The sequence below is a fragment of the Nycticebus coucang genome, chromosome 8 (genome assembly GCF_027406575.1).
Source record: "Nycticebus coucang isolate mNycCou1 chromosome 8, mNycCou1.pri, whole genome shotgun sequence".
In the NCBI taxonomy this organism is placed as follows: Eukaryota; Metazoa; Chordata; class Mammalia; order Primates; family Lorisidae; genus Nycticebus; species Nycticebus coucang.
In genome coordinates this window covers 135,609,938-135,632,454 of record NC_069787.1, presented here as the reverse complement: position 1 = coordinate 135,632,454, position 22,517 = coordinate 135,609,938, and the positions used below count along the sequence as shown (strand labels likewise).

At 47.2% G+C, this 22,517-nt stretch overlaps 1 protein-coding gene across 1 annotated transcript in view; it reads left to right on the top strand.

Annotated features, from left to right (window-relative positions):
* SLC7A14 (solute carrier family 7 member 14) overlaps positions 1-13,325 on the top strand; it is a 107,337-nt gene extending 94,012 nt beyond the window's left edge. The window contains exon 8 of the mRNA XM_053600399.1: positions 8,729-13,325. Within this exon, the coding sequence (XP_053456374.1) occupies positions 8,729-9,051 (323 nt within the window). The 3' untranslated portion in view covers positions 9,052-13,325. The remainder of the gene's footprint in view (positions 1-8,728) is intronic.
* The last annotated feature ends 9,192 nt before the right edge of the window (positions 13,326-22,517 follow it).

Genomic DNA, 22,517 nt, shown 5'->3' with positions numbered 1-22,517 from the left:
AGCCTTGAACTTGTTGCTGTTTGGGGCTTCCATGAGAAAATGTGGGGGAAGGCAATAAGAAATATTTATTTCCTGCCTTTCTTTTAAAAATCTAAAGTGCTCGTTGTCCTCCAGGAAGGACAGACCAGCTATCAAACGCCAATACACAATCGAGCCTCTGCTGACTCAGGCTGCCCTCCTCGGTATCGTGCAGCAGCAAACTACCTGAGCGCCTTTTCTAATCTTGCTGATATAACAAACTACAAACTCCCTCCAGAAAGTGCTACTTGCTGACACAGAAGGCTGCCACCCAGCTGGCCAGGCAGCGGGCATAGATGTCTGGCCTCCAGCCGGCAACAGGTGCCTCTCAGGCTCAGCCCGTATTCGGGAGGGGTCACTGGTGTTTCTGGGCACCTGCTGCTACGCCCTTTCAGCATCATTACAGCCTTTGTGGAGCTGCCCTGTGACTAAGTTTCACCCAGAACAAGTATTCTCAACCCTGGCTACACACTAAGTTTCACCCTGGGCTGCTCTGGAACATTCTAAGCCGAGGCTCTCCCTACAAAGATTTTCTGATTCAGTTGGTCTAGTGTGGCCAAGTGCTGGGCAATTTTTAAACCTCCCTCAAGTAATTTTAAAGTGAAGCCAGGTTTCAATAAGCTAGATCAGTGGCTCTCAACATGGGGTGCCAGATTGGCAGCATAAACATCACTCAGGAACTAGTTAGACCTGCGATTTGAATACCATCCCAGATCACCAAATCAGCACCTCCAAGGGCAACATGGGCTTCCAAGCCTGCCAGGTGATTCTAACGCATGCTCAAACCTGACAGCTGCTACTCGAGAAAGAACAGATTACCAAGCACGGCAGATAATCAAGTTGCAAAACTTCCTGTTTTTCAAAAACAAACGTTTGCATATATGAAATATATCCATCCCACAACACCAAATTGGTTTATAAAATCTTAATGATCTTATAAAATAAATATCCCACCTCTAAACTTCTGAGCTTCCAAAGTATCAAATTTTCCTCTCTATCTGCTATCTCTCTGTACATAGTATAACTTTCCCTGGGGAAACATTAGAAATAACAGAGCTTCTTATGAAACATTGGCTACTTTTTTAAAAAAGATTTACATGGTTCGGCTGAGTCATAACTTGATAATCTTCTTAGACACATTTTTTTATCCAATCTCTTCGAAATGAATCTTAATTGCAGCACTTTTGTAACAATATTTTGCTAAGCTTTTGACCTTCAGAAAAGCAAACTTAGAGAGAGAAAAGAGGCACAGGCCCCAAGGGGATTCTCCAACAAGTTGCTTTTCCTTCAGACAAATAAAATAGTTCAAATAGCAAATGTTTATTAACCCCAACAAAGGAAGCCCAGAGCAGAGCCTACGTCCCTCTTCTCCCAGCCAACACAGCTCTGTGAAGAGGCATCTTGAGGGAGAGCAGAGTCTTGGGGAACATGAACCCACAGAGCTTGGGAGGACACTGGGCAGTGGCAATTTCCAGGCACCGGCAGGTGCACTGTTCCTGGACAGCCTTTGTCACACACCCCTCATCTCTCCCCAGAGCTCACTGCCAGCCCACCCCGGAGCTGCACATTGTTGGTGGGAATTTTTTCAGTCCCTCTGAGGAAAATGAATTCTTGTCTGTAGATGTAGAGGATGGGACTTGTGATATAGGCGATGGACCTAAGTAAATCCTATCTCAAAAATATAAATATTCCAAAGAAAAGACACACCAAATGGTCTTTTCCTGAGCCCTCACCTGAAATCCCGTAGAGAATTGACCCGAAGCAGCTGCTGTGAGAAAGGAAGGGGAGGAGAGAAGGGACTGAGAACTAAATTCTCGAGCGTCCCACAAGCGGACGTGAACTTCTCCTTGAAGACAGAGGAAGAAATAGCTGGTACTTTCACCCTCAGAGTCATGGTCAGAAGGGCAAGAAAAGTCCTGAAGGCCAGATGGGGATGGCAAGAGGGCTGGAGGTTCCAGGAGGGAGGGACCTGCCTGCCAGACACACCATGGACAGGTGCAGGGCACTTCAGGGTTCTGCAACCAGCGGAAAGAAACGGCAGCTCTCCTGGGAGCTAGGAGGAGGGCAGGGGCTGCGGCTGACGTGTGCCCTGCCGCAGGGCTGGACTTTGAGCTGGAACAAGGGGGCATTTGCCTCTTTCCCTGAATACTGCACTGGAGAGGTTCACACTGTTCCTGGTGTTTTAGTCTGTTCCTCTTCAGCGCTGTCCCACCTTCCACTGAGTCAATATATGGTAAATACGATGTGTCCATTCACTCTGGCGTCCGTGGACACAGCTGGGGCTGTTGGGCCTGTTTGCAGCTGGGGCTGTTGCAGGCAGAGCTGCTAAGAACATAGCACGTGTGTCTCTGGTGGACACAGGGACACATTGCTCTCAGGTTTCTGTTGAGCTAGAAGTGGGCTTGCTGGCCCGGCTACCCAGTGTCTTCATGTTCTCCAGTGTGTCTCTCATGACCACACACATCTCCAGTAAAACAGGGTCCCCAGCTCCACTTTGCTCACAGGGGCCTGAGACATGGGGTAATGCGACCTCCCTGTGGACCAACTGCAGGGCCAGGGAGAGGACGCCCCCAGCTCCACACTGAGCCTGCTCCTCCCAGACACACCCCAGTAAGCAAACATGGCTGTTACTACAATCAGCAGGGTGTGAGGTGGTACTTATAAAAATAGTCAGAATGGTGGGGGTCAGTGGGGGCTGCAGTGGGTGGGAGGACACTCTCTTCACCACCCAGTCTCCATTGCTGCATTGGCAAGCATCTGTTTTGGAAAGTTGATCCCAATGCAGTCAGAATAAAAAGTGCCCTGGGCATGGAACAGCACCCAGCTGTCCACAGCAGGAAGGGCCCCAGGAAGGGGCTGCTCCACCCACCTCACCCGGACTGTGTGCAGAGGCCAGGGAGCTCCAGACATGCTGGACAGCAGGCCCTGCTCTCTCCCCAGAGCTGTGCCCCAGGGATCTCTGGACATGCTGGACAGCAGGCCTTCTCTCCCTCCAGAGCTGTGCCCTAGACTTGGAAGCCCGCTGGCATTGTCCAGACTGCCCAGTCTCTTCTCCAAGTTGAGTTTTTGTTCTGGGTTTTCTCCCACATGATGGAGACCCATTTTTGCACCCCTTTCTCTTATAGGTTTGGGGCCATTTGCTTAATTTCCACAAGATGGACCAGAACTGCTTAATAGTTGGGTAGCTGCTTCCTCCCTGGACACTGAGGGGCCAGCATCTGAAGGCCCCTTGACTCTCCCAGCCTCCCTGGAGGCACCTGGTGGGACAGGGATGCCCTCAGCTTGGAGTTAAGAGATGTGAATTCCAGTGCTATTTCAGTTACTGGTTTATTGTGCAGCTCTTAATTTCTCTAGGAGGAGAGGTGAGAATGTGCTTTTCTGAGTAAAGGGCTTTGCCATCACCGTGTCTGGTCACACACAGGAAGCCCGTCCAACTGTTAAAGACATGATTTCTCCTCTTGCCCAGCCTGAACACCCACCAAGGAACTCTGTGGAAAAGGAGCCAAAGCCTCCCTTTGAATTATTCTTTTAATTTCAGATTAATATGAGGGTGTAGACAATTAGATTACACTGTTGGTGTTTGTTAGGTAAAGTCCCACTTGTAGCTGAGCCCCTCACCCAGGGGGTGTGCTGAACACCCTCACATTGTGCACATTAGGTGAGAGCCCCCCCTCCCTTCCCCACTCCACCCCATACCATGGAATACTATTCAGCCATAAGAAAGTTGGAGATTTTGCATCTTTTGTGTTTACCTGGATGAAGAACATTGTTCTTAGCTAAGTTTCATAAGAATGGAAAAGCGAATATCCAATGTATTCAATAAAACCAACAGATAAACAACTACATGCCCCCACAAGAAAAAACACACTTAAATCCCTTTGAATATGTCCCTTCATCCTAAATAGACGTTCCCAGAACTCTGCCGCTACCTTTGATCAGGGCTGGCATGTAGCCTGAGTGCCCGGCCCAACAATGCCTGTTGTTAAGATACAGCACCTCTGTGTTTACTGCTAACTAGTCGCTGTCCTGGCCACACCAGGCACCCCCACATGATCCACCCACAAAACAACTCCAGCTACAGGGGACCCCCGGGACCCTGCAACAGCACAAAAGCTGGCTCCAGCACTGCTTAACATCACAACCACCTTTGATTTATTGCAGATATAAACATGTAACTCCAAAACAATGAATCTAAATCTTCTGTTTTTAAGGAACAGCAAAATAAGTAATATTTATTAATTTGGCATCTTATTCTTGAGGCTTAGTTCCAAGTGACCTCTAGCTTATGACAAAGTAAAGGCTACCCTCAAAAGATAAAACTTTGCCATTTATAATGGTTTACAAAAGAATCCGATGCCAATCCCAAGACAATCTTAAATAATGGTGCCAAAAAAACTGTTTCTAGCACTGATTGGATCCCTAGAATAAGTGTGTAGCCTCATAAGGTGAAAAGCTTCCCCCATATGAGTAGTAATTAAGAGAAATTTTACTACTGGATATCAGATAATATCAAGAAATATTAATTTTTAGATGTGCTAATGATACTAATGTTTTTTCAGAGACACACATTGAAGCAGTCACACGAAAGTGAGGATAGAAGGGCCTCCCAGAGAGAAGGTGGCAGAGCTGGGGTGTGGGCGGCAGGTGAGGACTCCGTGGAATGCACCATACTATTAGCTCCCCTTCTGTGTAGGTTTGTGATTCTTCAAAACAGAAAGGGAAGCAAAGTTGTTCCCCATCCCTGGTAGACAGGCAAGATCTGAGAGATCAAAGCCCTCTCCCCATCAGCACATAGACAGCCTGGAGGATCCCCACCCACCCACGGTGTTCGGGGACAATCCCTTGTCTCTGCTGTGCTTCAGCTTCCTGTCTGTGAAATGTGCACAGTCACACACACTCTTCCCCCCAACAGGTTGAAAGGAGTCTAAGCAAGGCACCCTCAGCAACATCCTGCACTCCCCAGGAGAAAGGCGCACCACTGTGGGTCTTAGCCCTCAGAGGTGTCCTGTGACTTTCAGCTTACATGACTCAGAATTCCCAGAAACCCTGGAGATTTTTCGCACTACCTCAGGCCTGGCTCTCTAAGCCAGCTGAGAAAAGGAGCAGGAACCAAATCCCCCTCCCACAGGGAGGTCCAGAGCAGAGTTCACTGGCCTCACACGGAGCCCTTGTTTACGTGAGACAGATGGTGCTTCCCCCATCGTGTTTGTTCCTGTTTCTTTGTTCCTCTTCATTTTCCTTTTCTCCAATTCTTCTCAGGCTCACACTACTTTTCCAGAGTCACAGACAGAAAGCCAAGACTGGGGAGCGCCCTTGCCCAGCTAGGGCCGGTGCTGTGGGGCTGAGGGCGACAGTCGCTGCTCGATTCGCTCTCATGTGTGTGAAATGTGCTTTCACAGACAGAGCAACACACCCGTGAAACCATCAGGGCTCAGAGGAACCTCTAACAGACCCACAAATATTTATGGGACAGTTTCCAAGGTCACTGTCCCAGAGCAGTCATGATCAGCATGTGTGTGAGCATGTGTGTTGTGTGTGTGCATGTGTGCACACGTGTGTGCTCTGTGTGCATGAGGTGTACATATGCATGTGTGCATACATGTGTGTGCATGTGTGCCCTGTACGAGTACATGTGTGTGCATGTGCTTGTGTGCCCTGTATGAGTGCATGTGTGTGCATGTGCTTGTGTGCCCTGTATGAGTGCATGTCTGTGCATATGCGTGTGTGCCCTGTATGTGTGCATATCTGTGCATATGCGTGTGTGCCCTGTATGTGTGCATGTGTGTGCATGTGCTTGTGTGCCCTGTATGTGTGCATGTGTGTGCATGTGTGTGTGCCCTGTATGAGTGCATGTCTGTGCATATGCGTCTGTGCCCTGTATGTGTGCATATCTGTGCATATGCGTGTGTGCCCTGTATGTGTGCATGTGTGTGCATGTGCTTGTGTGCCCTGTATGTGTGCATGTGTGTGCATGTGTGTGTGCCCTGTATGTGTGCATGTGCTTGTGTGCCCTGTATGTGTGCATGTGTGTGTGCCCTGTACGTGTGCATGTCTGTGCATGTGTTAGTGTGCCCTGTATGAGTGCATGTCTGTGCATATGCGTGTGTGCCCTGTATGTGTGTATGTCTGTGCTTGTGTGTGTGCCCTGTATGTGTGCATGTGTGTGCACACGCGTTCCCTCCTGACCTGGCCACTCCCACAGAACAGAGACCTCCTAACACTCAGCTTTCCTGAACACCAGCTGCAGTGAGGACAGTATGAGCTGGCTTATGGGGAGAAGGTGCAAGGGCTGGACACCAAGCGGTCTCTCTCCATGTGACAGGCTGGCACACACTCAGGCCTCTCAGCCTTTCCAGGCCTCTGTGAAGCAGGGCCTTGAGGACCTGCAGAGCCCTCCCCCACTCCAGATAGCTACGGCTCTGTGAGCAGTCACACCCAGGACACAGATCTGCCTGGTACCTGAACACTGGGGTGGGGGGGGTGTCTGCTGGAATCAATGTCAAAGCAGTGACTAAGAGGTGACCTACGTTGTGGCAGAAGAGAGAAGTTAGGGGGAAAAGAAAAAATGGTATTAGGCTCAATAGGTAAGTAACTTGTCTTTAAATAGGGTCAGAGAAAGAGAGCAGAAAAGACTAGGTAGTAGACACCAAGCAAGAGTGGGACACAGAACGTGACACCTGCTGGGGACACAGAGAAAGCAGAGCTGTGCACGGGTGTGTGCCCGCTGGGCGTCCTCAGTCGCCTGAGACTCACCCTCCAGTCCGGAACGTGCTCCCCTCAGAGGTGCTGTCAGAGAAGCAGCAGCTGGGAAGAGGCCTCACTGCGAGGCCTTGCTCTGCACGAGGCTGACAGCTACCCCACGGCCACCCCACCGGACAGGGAAGAGTGAATGCCCAGGCTCAGAAGGATGAGGTCACTGTTGAGAAGTACTAGCTACATCTGCAGGCAATTAGCTCTAGGATTTATCATCAATTAGGACAATAAGCCTCTGCTTACTTTGGCTCCTGTGAAGCTGATTGCACCGGAGGGTAGCGGAGAAAGCCATTTGAGAAAAGGAGGGGGAAATCCAAGCTTGAACAGACCTCAAATCTAAAGGGAACGAGATTTCTCAAGCACCCGGTCGGTAAAGCAGGAGTGACTTGTGTCTGAGCAAACAGCCCAGCAGATGTCTGTAGGGTCAGCAAAGTCAGAGTTGGTGGTGTCGCTCAGAAGAGGGCACTGGGGCCAGCAGGGAGGTCGCATAACTGGATGGACACCAGGGGCCTGGCCGCAGCACGGCCATATGCCAGCGTAGCTCCACACCTGGGGCCCTCCACTGGGAGCCACCTGGGAGGTACCACAGCACACCTGCAGGGCTCACACTGCAGACAAGTTAACTCAGAATCCCAGGGCTGTGGCCTAGGGTGTCAGAGGGGCTCAGAAACACCCCCAGGCAGCTCCCAGGGAAGCGGGGCTGAGAACCATGGCTTCTCTCACTGCCTGCTCAGGCTGCACAGTGGGGGAGGGCTGCCTACCATGGGGAGGGGGGCAGGACCTGGGGGAGGGCTGCTGCACTGTCGGGGATGGGGGCTGCCTCGTGCCATGGAGGAGGAGTGACCGCCATGGGGAAGGGCTGAGGGGCAGTGGGGGAGGGAGATGGTGCCCCCTGGGGCATGGCTGCCCTGTGGGGGAGGGCTGCCACACCTCTCCTGGTTGCACAGCAGAGAACACTGAGAGAGCAGGACCAGCATCACATGGCTGCTGGTTATGAAGGCAGGATCTAAACCCAGGGCCCACATGCTCACTTGTCCTGCCCTGTGCCCTCCAAGGCTATGGTTCTCAGCTCTCCAGGCCCTGAACCCTCACGGGCTATTCAAGGTAGAAACTGAGGACTCTCAAATGATTTTCATGTTTTATTCCAAAAAATGGGATTTCATTTCCTAGAAAGGCAGCTTGTCCTGCACTAATGTCAGTGGTAACTAGAGAGGCAAGCTGCTTCCCTTTGGTTGGAAGGACAGTGCAGAGAGAGGGCCTGCACTCCCTGCTCACCAGGCTGCTCGTTCAGTCAGTCAACAAACACTAAGAGCTGATATTCCACAGAGAGTATCATGTGTATACCACCCTGTGCAGATCTCTGCAGCAGCTGTTCCGGGGCGCTGGAGGAAATGGGCAGCTTGTGGGGGCAGTGACACCATTCCTACAGTGAAGGAGGCACAGGCAAGAAAATCAGAGGTGACACATGCGTGCATGGCGCTAAGTGGGGAGCCAGGAGGTGAGCCCTGGGTACAGGCAGGATGATAAACTGTTCCAAGAAGGCCGGGAATATGCTGCTATGCATTCGCAAATATTTAGCCCAGGGTAGAAAATGCAGGTTCCTGGCTGGCAGCCACATGAGTGCAGTGAGCAGCACTTGAGCATCATGGGCCGAGGAAGGGGCACCCAGAGCCATCTCCTGACGGGGGAAACAGCTGGTTCTCACTTCCAGCCAAGAACTCCCCTGTAGGAATGAGGACAAAGTGTTGTCAGACATTTTGATTTTTTAGAAAAGGCTATGAATGTGCAAGATCCCCGAATTTTTTAATGGCATCTAGTCCATGTTCTGAGTGAACACTGTTCAGATCAAAGAAACACATCTCCAGCACTCATTTCACCCTGGAGGGCAACCTCCTTGCCAGTCCCACGGATCCCAAAACAAATGCTTATTCACCTGTGCCCTCCCTTCCTCCTCTAGGTATGCTCATTTATTTTGGGTACGGCGTCTGGAACAGCACCCTGGAAATCAGTGCCCGCGAGGAGGCCCTGCACCAAAGCACGTACCAGCGCTACGATGTGGACGACCCCTTCTCGGTGGAGGAAGGTTTCTCCTACGCCACCGAGGGCGAGAGCCAGGAGAACTGGGGCGGGCCAGCCGAAGACAAAGGCTTCTCTTACCAACAGATGTCAGAGGGGAAGGCAAGCGGCCGGGCAGGCAGCAAAGCCAAGAGCAAAAGCAAACACAGACAGAACTCGGAGGCCCTGATCGCAAACGATGAGCTGGATTACTCTCCAGAGTAGGGTGAGTGCGCGGGACGGTAGAAATGATGACTGATTGTCAGTAACTTCACCTGTGGGCTGGAAGGTGACACTTCCCTGGCTTTCATTTCAGAGATCCAGCCTAACCTGAAGTCAGTCCCCTGTCATAGCCTGTCATTTACCACTTTTGCTCTTCAGGGTAGTTCTGTAGAAGGCCTTGACCTGGGTCCCTAACTGGTTCTCTTATAAAAAGAAACTCAACAAAGAGGCTACTCAAAGTTCTGTCTGAGATGCAACCACTAGGCCTTTGCTTTGCTGGTAGAATCTTTCTGCTTCTTATCAAGACCCCAAGAAGCTAGGAGCAGACATTTTGGACACCACTAAGGCTGCACCTTCTCCTGGGGGTGGGCCAAAGTGGGGGGGCTGTGGGGAAACAGGCAGCATCTCAACCACCTGAGACATGAGGGCAAAGCTCTGTCCTCAGCGTGCTAGGTGCCAGGTCAGGGCAAGCAGGTGACCACTGGCACTTCCTCAACAACCAACATTTTGTCTTGAAATCTCTCCCAAAAAAGTCATGGAGAAGACGCATGCTTCTCTTGATTCACCAGTCCAAACTATAATTTTGGGCTCTATCCAAGGCCAGGGACTCTGAGACCATTTCTCCCAAAGGCTTCAGATTCTCCATGAAGTCATGAGACCCAATAGTACAATGAGAAGTACCATCCACACTCTACTGAAATGCCCAGAAAAACAGTCACATAACCTCTTGCAGTGAAGGCCAGAAGGGCATTGGCAAAAAGTAACCCTCTGTCATGCCTCCCCTTACACAGTCTCTAAGCTCCTGCTGATATGAGGGAAGAGGGCAAAGGTAGGGCATGATTTCACGGCACTGCTATGCCTGGAAGAAGGGGACTGTTTGTCTTATAATCAGATAAAAATCTTTACAAGGAGAAGTGACCCAGCCACTGAGATCACATTGTGGATTCTATTCCATATTTCTAAGTTATAAATTCTGTAGCTGAGATGTGCAGCCACTTGACTGGTGGCAGCGGCTCTGAGAATAAAAAATGTCGAAGGGCAGCTACCTAGGTGATTGCACCCCTGAGATCACGTTTCACTTCTGAACTCCTTCCTCTGGGCAGCTCACTTTTAGAGGTGTATTTTTTCGGTTATTTCCCACAACAGTTGCACTGAATCCCAGAGAAATACCTACCCGGTAAGGTTTAAATTAGGGTCATAAGAGAGATTCTTAAAAGAATTTTCTCAGAAACAGGATGGATGAGGGGATTTGCAGCAGGTAAGGACATGTGAGCTCCCCCTGCGCCTGGGTCCCCAGGCTGCACTGAGCCACATCACTCACAGGGCACAGCTTGAGCCGAGCGAAACCCTGCATGAGTTTTCTGAAAAGTTGGGGCAAGACAGAAAATTCCTTGCCCTCCCTCTCCTGGATTTATTGTTAAGCCAAAAGTTTTCCAGAACACATCACCTAATATTTAAGTCTGTTCTGCCTTAAAGGTCGAGGTCAGGCCTTCTTGGCATATTTTAGGGTTAAGAGGAGGAGGCAGAAGTCCCTATTTCCACACAAGTGATGCTAAGAATATACCAAGTACTGAGTGATGGAAATGTAAGGAGGGGTGACCCCTGCCCTTGGGGCCCACAGTCTGGGTGAGCAGCGCTTAAGCTTCATAAATGCAGAGAAAACCAAACTTGACAAGTCCTCACGATGGTACACAGAGCTTTAACATAACAGATCAACAAAAACTAGTTTTTTTAAATATCCTTTAAATAAAATTTTTATTACACCTCTAGCCAATGTATCCCATTAAATTCAAACAACTACAATTTTCTATATCTTCTTTTTTATTCCTCTATATTAATCATTTAGAGCTCTGGGTTCCTGAGATCATTTTGTCATTTTAACACAATGCTTCACAGTGCTGTGTTTTCTCTTCCCCAAACCATAAATATATAGCCCCTGGCTTGGGAAATAGGCCCTGACACCCTTTAAATGGCACTTGCTGTAAGGCCGCCTTAAAGTCACTGCCTCTTCTCTGCATTCAAAACAAAAGCTACCAAACTAGGCAACATAGTAAGACTCTACCCACCCTCTACAAAAAATCAGAAAGTAAAAAAATTAGCAGGAGGAGTGCACAGCTGCCATCTCAGCTACTGGGAAGGCTACGTGGGAGGATGGCAGGAGCCCAGGAGTTCAAGGCTGCAGTGAGCTGTGATGCAACCACTGCGCCCCAGGCTGAGTGACTGAGCCAGTGAGACCCTGTCTCTAGAAAAAGAAAAAGAAAATAGAAGTCACATCAGTTTGAAAATACACCTGGAAGACTAGAGGGGATTTAGGTACCCTCCTTACCAGGTTTTACCAGGGCCCCAAGTGGTCAGAGGGAAGTTCCCAGATGATCAGGCACGGGTTTACCTAATTTTATGTCTTGGTTAGAGTATCTTGTGAAGCAGTCAGAAGCCACGAAATGCATGAGGCCAGAGCTGGGTCTGCTTTCCGAGTCCAGACTGCAAGTGACCACCCACTCTGGGGTTGGGGTCAGGAAGGAGCCCAGAGCAGCCCTAATTCCCCATGGGAGGGAAGGGAGCAGAGCAAACAGCAGCACTGGTGTTTGTGTGTTTGGAACAAGCCCCACTAGGGAGCCCATGCTTTTCCAGCAGGAGTGTACCTCCCTCCCTGCGCTGCAGCCCTGTGTGTCTGCAGGAGCTCCCTGGAGACCCTGAGAAAGACTGCCCACAGGTGAGCAGTGTGGCCTGGCCATGAATGGGCCAGCATTTGTAATTAGGCCACAGGCAGCCCCACCGCACGTGGGCAGCAGTCTGCTGGGTCTCTCTCACCCGGAGTGAGAGGGACAGAAGCCCCTCCATGGGCGAGATTGTTACTCACCTGCTCCTTTTTTTTTCTAAGACTCTTAGAAGAAAGGCTGTTTTAATTTTCTTTCCTCCTGGGGAGCAACTTCCTTTCCACAGCGCTTTCCTGGCTGAGTGTCACAATGCATCTGTCTGGGATGCATAGGCAGCACCTTTGGCCAAAATTACTTTACTGAGAATATAGAGGGGTTTTTTTAGGACTTAGCCCAAAAGGGATTAGTGGAAGTTTTGAAGCCCATCAAAAGTGAATATGTTGGGTGGTGCCTGTGGCTCAAAGGAGTAGGGCACCAGTCCCATATGGCAGAGGTGGCGGGTTCAAACCCAGTCGCAGCAGGAAAAAAAATGACAACTGCAAAAGTGAATATGTCTTCTGCCTTGCCAGCAACAACAGTATTAGAAGTCACAGAGCAGCACTCAGCACGCACAAAAACGCACGACTGGCAGCGCCTGTAGCTCAAGGAGTAGGGCGCCGGTCCCATATGCCAGAGGTGGTGGGTTCAAACCCAGCCCTGGCCAAAAACCACAAAAAAAAAAAAGAACAAAAACGCATGACTGTCCCAAAGGCCCAGAGTTCTCAGAGTGAGAACGTTTAGTGTGTGTCCATGCAGAGGGGAGGAAGAGGGCTATAGCAGGAGGAGAAAGCGGGAGTAGCCCGGGGTCATGTTAGGGACTTCCTCTGTGCTTGTTTTTTTCCTATTAAGTTTTCCTGACATTGGCATAGGTGATATTAGCTACAAGGGGTCGTGAGTCATGTGAATTTTGCCAGAAGGGAGGCCTTTGAAAAGCTATTGACTCTGATACTGGGAGAGAGAAGCCATTCCACCACATCTGCTGACACGCTGGTCTCACTCCCCCCCGAGGTGAGAATTTACACTGGAAATCACAACCCTGCTTCCCAAACAGGGCTCTACTAATGCTAGGCCAGGCACAGACACCGGGCCATCTTGGCAGGTGGAGGGGCGGATTTGGGAGAGCAGCTGGGTCCTCACTGCACGAAGTCACACCACCCACCACGGGCCCACATCATCCACAACAGGCCCCCCATCCTCGCTTCTCTCACTGTGGAAAAGAAATGTGACTGTCTAAATCAAATCCAAAGTTATACATACAGCTTGTAAATTGTACTAACTTGTTTCTTTTCTGTCTGGTCCTTGAACAGTGCAACTTGCATTTTGCAGATGGTGATTTCTTGTGTTGTTCTCCACTTGTTTAATATGAAATTGCTGTATCTGTCAGTTGTCTGTTTTGTGATTTTTAGTTCCCACTGGTGCACTGTGGATGGAGTGTACCATGACAAAGAGACAATGTGCAGATGTGTTGAGTGTTTTATTTTCAAATGACTGTGGTGTTGACAATATATTGATTTCTCAAGAAACTAAGGCAAATTCTAAATTTATCAAAATGTGTATATTTTAATAAATGCATTAAGCTTTCTTTGTGCCTTTAAATTTAAAAATTAAATAAAGTCTAAACAAAAGTGTCTTACTATAAAAACATCAACAGTAATGTAAAGCTTCTACACAGGAGGTACCAGAAAGAAAGGAAAAAGGGGCTTTCCCGTATTTTGTCAACCTTAATCAATACCTAAAGTCTGTTATTTTTCTCCATCCCTAAATGGAGATGAATAAGTGAATCTTGCCTTAAGTGTTTCAATTGTCCTTTGTGGAAAAGCCAGAAAATGAGCTCATTTTGAAATGAATTGCATTAATGTGGAAAAAACTCATTTTCAGAATAAAAATATTTTAAAAATTACAACTAATCAACTAATAAAATTTCAATTTGAAGAAAGTCAGTGCCATCCTACCTTTCTAAATGCACTTCCATGAAGAAAATATAAAGTTCCACATCAGCAGCCCCTCAGAGAGTCTGCAGGGTTCTCCAGGCCCTGGCCACATTCTCCCCACTGGGGTGCAGGGCTGACCCTGGGGCTGCGGGCCACTCAGGTCCTCTGTACCCTCTCCCAGCCACACAGCCCCTCCCTACACCCTGCACCCACTTGCCTTAACATGATCTGCCCAAGCCCTCCCCGGTCACGCACCGCATCCTTTTTGAGGGTCCTGGTAGAGAGAGTTGGTGAAAAGGAGCGGGTGTAGCAGGGCGCACAGTTTCCACACCGCGTGAGATGCAAAGAGCCTACCTCCACTTTATTTCCCACAGCTCACTGACCTCCCGCACTCAGAGGAAGAAAGACAACCCTCACATGTGCTAACTCACAGAATCCGAGTTGTGTTTGTTGGTTTAGTCTCTTTCGGGTGATTGAGTCTCACTGGGGTAAGCCCTCAGCCTTCTGAACTCCCTTGCCATCACCATGGGTTCTCTCCCAAGAGTCTGCTGGAAACAGAATTTATATGATCTCACCGGATGGGTGTGGGGCGCTGTGGGTGCAGGTGAGGACCAGGGTGCTCTGGGTCCATAACAGGTGCTTCTGCAGAACTGCTGCCTGAATGCCTCAGACAACGCTGAGGCACCTCCAGGCTCAGATGTTTCCTCACTAAACCCACTTACTTGTGGGCACCGCTCACCCAGGCTTAGAGCCAGTGCCGAGCTATGGCCTGCTCATGAAAAAAAATGATTTTCATAACTTTTGTGAGTCAGCTCTAAATATAACTTTATTAAAACTTAAGTTATGTGAACTTATAATTAATTATATTGAAAACAAAGGTCGTAAAGGACTCAAAACTAGTTATTCTACTATATATTATTGTTATCCAGATTTTTGAGGCTGTCTACAACTCTTGCACTTTTATGGGGGAAACACAATGTAACAACTCCCCTAACTCCGTGCTTACTGAATTCAGGTGGGTAGCTTGACATCAGCCAGGGTGAGAGTCTTTACACCACGGAACCTGGCAAATACAGTAGTATGACAGCTTTCATTTCCCCCAGCTGGCTGTGACTATTTACAAGCACACCACCGCTATATCCATTAACCACCCCTCACCACAGGGTTCTCTGGCCACACCCCGCCCACAGTTAGTGAAAAGCTTACACAAGTCTTTTTTCCTCTCTCTTCTATGTCTCTTTCTTTCCTGTCCTCCAGGGGGTGGACAGCACCAGCAGGGGCCAGACTCCCCCCTGGTCTGGCCAGGGCTCTCGGTACATACTATCCTACACATATCCTCTTGGGAACAGTTCAGACCCATACTGGTGAAAGAATTGCTTTTTTTTTTTTTTTACCATGCAAAAGTCTGCAAGTAGTATCCAAGAGGATTCCCAGGACAACCTGGAACTGGAGATTACTAGGATCACTGAAAATTGGATCAACACTTCAAAATATAACATCTTTACATGGGTCTCAAAATTCAAATCCAATAACAAGTGTTGGAGAGGACGTGGAGAAATTGGGGCCCTTGCTGGGGGGGAATGTAAATGACGGCTACTATGGAAAACAGCATGGCAGTTCCTCAAAGAATGCAAAATAAAATGACTGTGTGAACCAGCGATTCCAATTCTTTGTGTATATATAAAAGAATTGAAAGCCAGGTGTGGAAGAGATAACCGTACACCCACGTGCATAGCAGCATTTTTCACAATAGCTGAAACACAAAAGCAACACAAATGTCCCACAGGGGAGAAATGGATAAGCACAAACACAGAAGGGAATATTCAGTCTTGGAGAAGGGCACTCTCCTCGTGTGGTGCGTCAGGGATGAACTTTGAGGACACTATGCCAAGTGAAATAAGCCAATCTCAAAAAAATAAATACTGCATTATTCCGCTTACAGGAGGTACCTAGTGGTCGAAATCCTAGAGACAGAACGTGAAGTGGCAGCTGCCAGGGCCGGGTAGTTATTGTTTAGTGGGGGCAGAGTTTGCAAAATGAAGAGTTCAAGAGAGGATGGTGGTGGCTGCAGAACCATGTGAATTGCTTAGTGCCACTGATCTGTGCACAAAAAACTAGTTAAGATAGTAAATTCATGTTAAGTACATTAACCACAATAAAAAAATAAAAAAGGTTATTCAGAGCATCAAAGGCGCCTTGGAGGCGTCTTCTCTCTAGGCCATAACTCAAAACCATCTTAAAAATTAAACATTCCACCGAGGTGGGGGCATCACCTGAGCTCAGGAGTTCAAGACCAGCCTGAGAAAGAGGGAGACTCTGTCTCTAAAATACCCGGGCATTATGGCAGGCACCTGTAGTCCCAGCTACTCGGGAGACTAAAGCAAGAGAATCACTTGAGCCCAAGAATTTGAAGCTGCTCTGAGCTGTGATGATGCCATGGCATTATTTTCAGGGCCACAGAGTGAGACTCTGTCTCAAAAAACAAGAAAACAAAAATTAAATATTCCATTATAAATGTAAGTAATTCCTATATCCCAAACATTAAACTGACATTTTATTTCCAGCTACCAACAGTCTACTAACTGGCAAATAGTCCTGTGTGTGCCAACCCTCCTGTCCCCTTCTCCACACACACACAGCACAGGCCCCACCCCTCCTACACACACACATACACACACACGTACACGCAGCACAGGCCCCGCCCCTCCTCCACGCACACGCAACCCCACTTGCGGGTAGGCAGGCCCTTCCAATTCTCACAACAGACTCCCAAATCCAGAGCAGTGAAGCGCTCAGCTCCGTACCTCTGAGAAAAATCCACACACACCATCCACAACCTAGAAATTCAAACTCTTCAAGCTTTTATTAGTGCATACACGCCTTAGCTAATGTTTGAGGAAGGGGCCCTTTGTAAGTCAATTAACTGGATGAGCTGAGAACAAGGCAGCCTTCCCTTCAGAGAAGGGAAATACAGATGATTTGTGACTCTAATTAACTTCAAACAGCAGCAACAGGAATGCAATTTGGAACAGAACCCACAGAGGAAATAGTCCATCCAAATTCGATTCTGGTGGCTGGAAGAGTGTCAATGAATTTCCTTCCTAGGGGGGACGGTCCTCACAGGGCAGGGCAGGGGAGAGGAAGGGGGTTTTCTGGCAACGGGGTTTTCCTGAGCTTGTTTCCATGAAGCTCTACTTCCCAAGCAGCCCCGTCATGCTCTGGGATCAAGCTCGCCCAGGTGGGGATTCAGGTATTTGACCTTCTTACCGGGCCAGCCTTGTCGGAGAAGGTGGGGAGTGGACTAACCAGCCTGAGGAAAGGAGGGAGAAGGAGACCTCCTGCCAAGGGTCCCCCAGCAGGGAAACGCCTCTGCCCTATCTGCCTCCTGAGGCCCAGAATTCCTCCCTGGATACAAAGTGCAGCATTTCTCAGCAAGGAGGTGAGTTTAGATGCTCTCACAGTTACCACCCCTGGAAAAGGAACACAGCGTCCTAACTCCTCCATGAGATACAAATTACTGCATCACAGCCCTTTCCCAGGCTGAGAAATTTTCACAAACCGTGAGAAAATATTACGAGGTCCTTGGGTGCCAGAGAGGGGGTTGAAGGAACTCCAGGAAGGAAGGGGACACGGAAGGAATAGGAGAGGGTCCTAGAGACACACTTGGCCCCATTTGCTTCACAGTCTTGGCCAAAGCTAGGCCTAAATATGGTGAGAGCTGGAAAACTCCATCCCCCTACCCTGCCTGCAGCCCCAGGACCACTCCAAGGGGAGAGACGGATGGTGGACTGAGAAAGAGCCGCTCCCACGGCGGCCCAGCAGCACAGGCCACGTCCCCACCTCATCCTCAGTGAAAAACCAGCCCATGCTCCTTGATTCCCAGGTCACTGCCAGGAGGGCGCAGGCATGGCTCTCCTGCTTCTGCTGCAGGCTTGGCACCGAGCGCAGGTTCTATAGGCTTCCAATGAACAGCTGCTGGAGAACTGAGCTAGCAGAAATCAAGTCTTCCTCCACCTCCCAGAGCCCTCACTGTGCTCTTTCCAAGGAAATAAAGGGAATCCAAATGGGAGCAGAGGAGGTCAAACTCTCCCTCTTTGCTGACGACATGATCTTATACTTAGAGAACCCCAAAGAGTCAACCACAAGACTCCTAGAAGTCATCAGAAAATACAGTAATGTTTCAGGATATAAAATCAATGTCCACAAGTCAGTAGCCTTTGTATACACCAATAACAGTCAAGATGAGAAGCTAATTAAGGACACAACTCCCTTCACCATAGTTTCAAAGAAAATGAAATACCTAGGAATATACCTAACGAAGGAGGTGAAGGACCTCTATAAAGAAAACTATGAAATCCTCAGAAAGGAAATAGCAGAGGATATTAACAAATGGAAGAACATACCATGCTCATGGATGGGAAGAATCAACATTGTTAAAATGTCTATACTTCCCAAAGCAATCTACCTATTCAATGCCATTCCCATCAAAGTACCTACATCGTACTTTCAAGATTTGGAAAAAATGATTCTGCGTTTTGTATGGAACCGGAAAAAACCCCGTATAGCTAAGGCAGTTCTTAGTAACAACAATAAAGCTGGGGGCATCAGCATACCAGATTTTAGTCTGTACTACAAGTAGAGAACAATTTCAATCACTCTATTTAAATATTCAGCTGTTCACCTATCTGACATTTCATATCCTTTGAATCACTTTTAGAAATTGATCCTAAGAAAATAAATAACCAGATGGTCAAAGGTTTATGCCAAAGGATATAACTACAGGGGGAAATTACCAAATCACTAAAATCAACCTAATGCCCGCACAGCAAATTAACTGTAGTGTAACCAAGAAATGCCATACAGTACAGTCATCTAAAAACATGTTTTCAAAGAATGTTTAATGAGGAATTTTCATTATTTATGTTAAATTTTAAAAGTAGGATGCAAAGATTTTGCATAGTGTATCTTTCATTGAATATATATGTATTTTATATAGCATAGGAACATATTTGGAAAGAGATTGTATAAAGTGTTAACTATACCCCTGAGAAGTCTGATTTGCAGTGGTTTTGCATTTTCTTCTTTATGCTTTTATTCATGGGTAGTCCTTTTTCTCACTGTTTTACCCAGAGGGAAGTGCAGTGGCACTGTCACAGCTCCAGCTCCTGGGCTCAAGTGATCCTCTCACTTCAGCCTCACCAGTAGCTGAGCAGCTGGGACTATAGGTGCATGCCACCATGCCCAGCTAATTAAAAAAAAAAAAAAAATTTTGTAGAGACTGGGTCTCACTAAGTTGCCCGGCTGGTCTTGAACTCCTGGCCTCAAGTGGTCCTCCTGTCTCAGCCTTCCAAAATGCTGGGGTGGCAGGTGTGAGTCACCATGCCTGGCCTACATTTTATTTTTGATTATAAAAGTAAAATATGCTTTGAAGAACATATGCAAAAAAGAGACTGGCCAGCCATTTCCTCTTTTACAAAGAACCCACCAACATGGGCCACGTTCACACCAAAAACGTTAAGAAGACAGCTGGGTCATCACTGAGAAGTACCACACTCAACTGGGTAAGACCCCACATGAACAAGCCTATGTGAAGAGATCACCAGCATTCCAACAAGAAGGCCCGTGACAGGATAGCAGGCTGTGTCACACACCTGAAGAAGGGATCTAGAGGGGCCAGTGAGACTCTCCATCAAGCTGCAGGAGGAGGAGAGAGAGTGGGGAGTGAATTGTCCCTGAGGTCTCAGCCCTAAATCAGGAGGGCCCTGAAGTAAATCCTGACACTGAGGAAACATTGAAGCTTTTGGACTTTGGCCATCTGTCCAACCTGCAGGTCACTCATTCAAGAGATGACATTTTCTTTTTTATTTTGCATTTTTTGGCAGGGGTGGAGTTTGAACCCACCACCTCCGGTATATGGGGCCAGTGCCCTACTCCTTTGAGCCACAGGCACTGCCCAAGAGATGACATTTTTTAAATTACAAACACCCATGTAAGTGGGATTATACACGGCTTATCAGTTCTTATAGATAATGTAGACTAACCCCATTGAAAGAGCTAGTCATTTAAAAAAAAAAAAATCCCCCAAAGACAGAATAAAATAGCCATTGCAGCAAAAACAGTGGAGCCAAAAGTGCAAAAGTTTGCCATGTAACAAGAATTTAAAAATAAAATAAACATTATTAATCTGGGATCTTAGGAGAAATAATCTGTGAACTCATGAGAAAGCATTTGCTTTTCAAAGGAAATTAGCCCCATGGAGAGACCATTTTGGAAAGAGATATTTGAACATGAATATGATCTTATTACTGAAAATAATAGGCGTCAACTATAATAACAGTCCTACTATATATATGTAAAACTTAGAATTTTTAAAATCTGATTAAAAAATCTTACACATGGAGCCTCCATGAGTTTTCAAACCATTTGTTAGAAATACAAAAATACAATACATTCTGATTAGTTAGTAAGAACTGAAAGGAATCAAGGAAAGCAGAAAACTGCCAAATTTAATACAAATCTTTGCAAAATTGGTGGAGGAAGTTAACATGAGAATATAATGATTTAATGATGTTTCTCTCCTATATGGTTCTAGACGGTATTCATATGAAATATCTTTTTATTCAGCCAAAGCAGCCATTAAGACCAAGAAAATTAACTAAGAATCAGAACATTGAACATTTTTATCCCAAATATTATATAATAAAGGAGATTCAAATTCGCGGCTTTCACTAAAATATTACTAATATAAAATCTTTTTAAGTTTGTATTGCTAATAACATGCAATAAAATTAAAATGTTGGGCGGCGCCTGTGGCTCAAGGAGTAGGGCGCCGGTCCCATATGCCAGAGGTGGCGGGTTCAAACCCAGCCCTGGCCAAAAAAAAAAAATTAAAATGATATTTCCCCTTTTCCCATTATTTTAATTTTCTTTGTACCATTTATATTGTACATAATACATTAGTACAGTTGCACATCTATAAGTAATTGAATAAGCATACCTGTGTATGTCTATAGCTAGAGAAGATAGTGAATAAAAGTTTGCACAGTAAAAATCTTGTAAGACTTAGTGGCATAGATATAAAAATGGCATGCCTTCTGTGCATAGACTGTGAAGGAAAACATGGGAAGAAAAAGATGTCTTAGGATGTGATCTGTTTATTTCATAATAATCAAAGGGAAAGAAATCCTCTCTAAAAGTCTTGGTGGCCTCAAATTTAAATTTTACCACTGGTTAAAAGATAATAATAGGGGTCCGGACACATCAGCGCAAACTTGTAATTCCAGCACTGTGGGAGGCCAATGCAGGAGGATCGTTTGAGATCAGGAGTTCTAGACCAGCCTGAGCAAGAATGAGATCACATCTTTACAAAAAAAAGTTGAGAAATTAAACAGGTGTGATGGTGCATGCCTGTAGTTCTAGCTACTTGGGAGGCTGGGGCAGGAGAATGGCTTGAGCCCAAGAATTTGAGGTTGCTGTGAGCTATGATAATGCCACAGCATTCTAGCCTGAACAACAGAACAAGACTCTATCTCAAAAAAAAGAAAAAAAAAAGTAAAATGCCATGTGAACAAAATGAAATGCCATGTAAATGAATTTTTTAAAAAGATAATGTGGAATTATATATCCACATAAGAAAATACATTAGAGAAAAATTATATCTTAAAGTGTAGTGGCCTTTTCGGGCACTCTCAAAATTTGACCATTAAGTAAACTCACTTGAGCAAAGGTACATTCTAGTATCTTCCCTCAGAACCAACTAATTTGCACTCATTGATATGACGAAATTCTGTTTCCACAAAACGCCCAGCAAGTTATTGGAAAGACCATGGAAATTAGAGACATTTTTGTTTCTTATCATTATATAGCAATTTAGTGCTCTGAAAAGGAATTGAAACATATTTTGTTTTCTTCTCACAAATTCTGTGGAGCTTTTGTTTCCACTTAGCAGAGTAGAAGAGGGAAGGGTTGAAAACTAACTCAGTTGTTGCTGCGCCCAGATCTCCAATTCCCCACAAAACATTTTACCAAAATTCTTCGGAAAAACTTGCGTCTCAAAAGCTGCTCTTTTCAGGTGCTAGAATCAGATGAACAAGCTCCACGAGGGTAACATCTGCATGGTGAGGAGATGAAGCACGGATGGGACAAAGCGTCCAGCTCACAAGACAACCGAGGACAGATGAAAGGAAGCACGGCCCCCACCCTGGGTGGCGGACATACGGAACTCATTAAGTGGCTGAAACATCCCCGAGTTCAAGGAGGGTTCACATGCATTCACCCAGAACAGTTCTCTAACAGGCCAGGAAAGGAAAGTGGATTTGTTCTGGGGACGACTCTGGCTCTGCAGCCGGCCCCAGGGGCAGGTGCTTCCCCGCCCCCTTCCCATCAGAAGCACCCGGATCTGACGCCACAGCTCGGGATCCTTTGGTTCTTGTCACGACTTCAGAGATCAAGTCAAACCCTGGTACGCAGGGGCGTCCTGACGGCCTCCCGGGGCTTGGCTGAGCCTCCTTCGGGGCTGGAGGGAGAGCTCCCCACTACGAAGCCCGGGCGCCTCCCTTCCCATCCTACCGCCAACTCCTGTATCTCTGCCCCAGGGGCTTTCCAGGCCTGAAAGTAGCTCAGAAGACCTCCTGACCCCCAGGGGGCGCTCTTATTTTAGGCCAAAACTGTTTAACTTCACAAAGGACTAAGTGCAAAAATCCTAACATTGTTTTTCTTAAAGAGGCCTTGTTGAATGAATGACATTCTGAGGGTTTTCCAGCCTGATGATCTCTTTGATACAAACAGGGTACTCGCCTGTTCGGGCATTTCGGTTGTAAACTAAATCCCCAGTCTGGACACT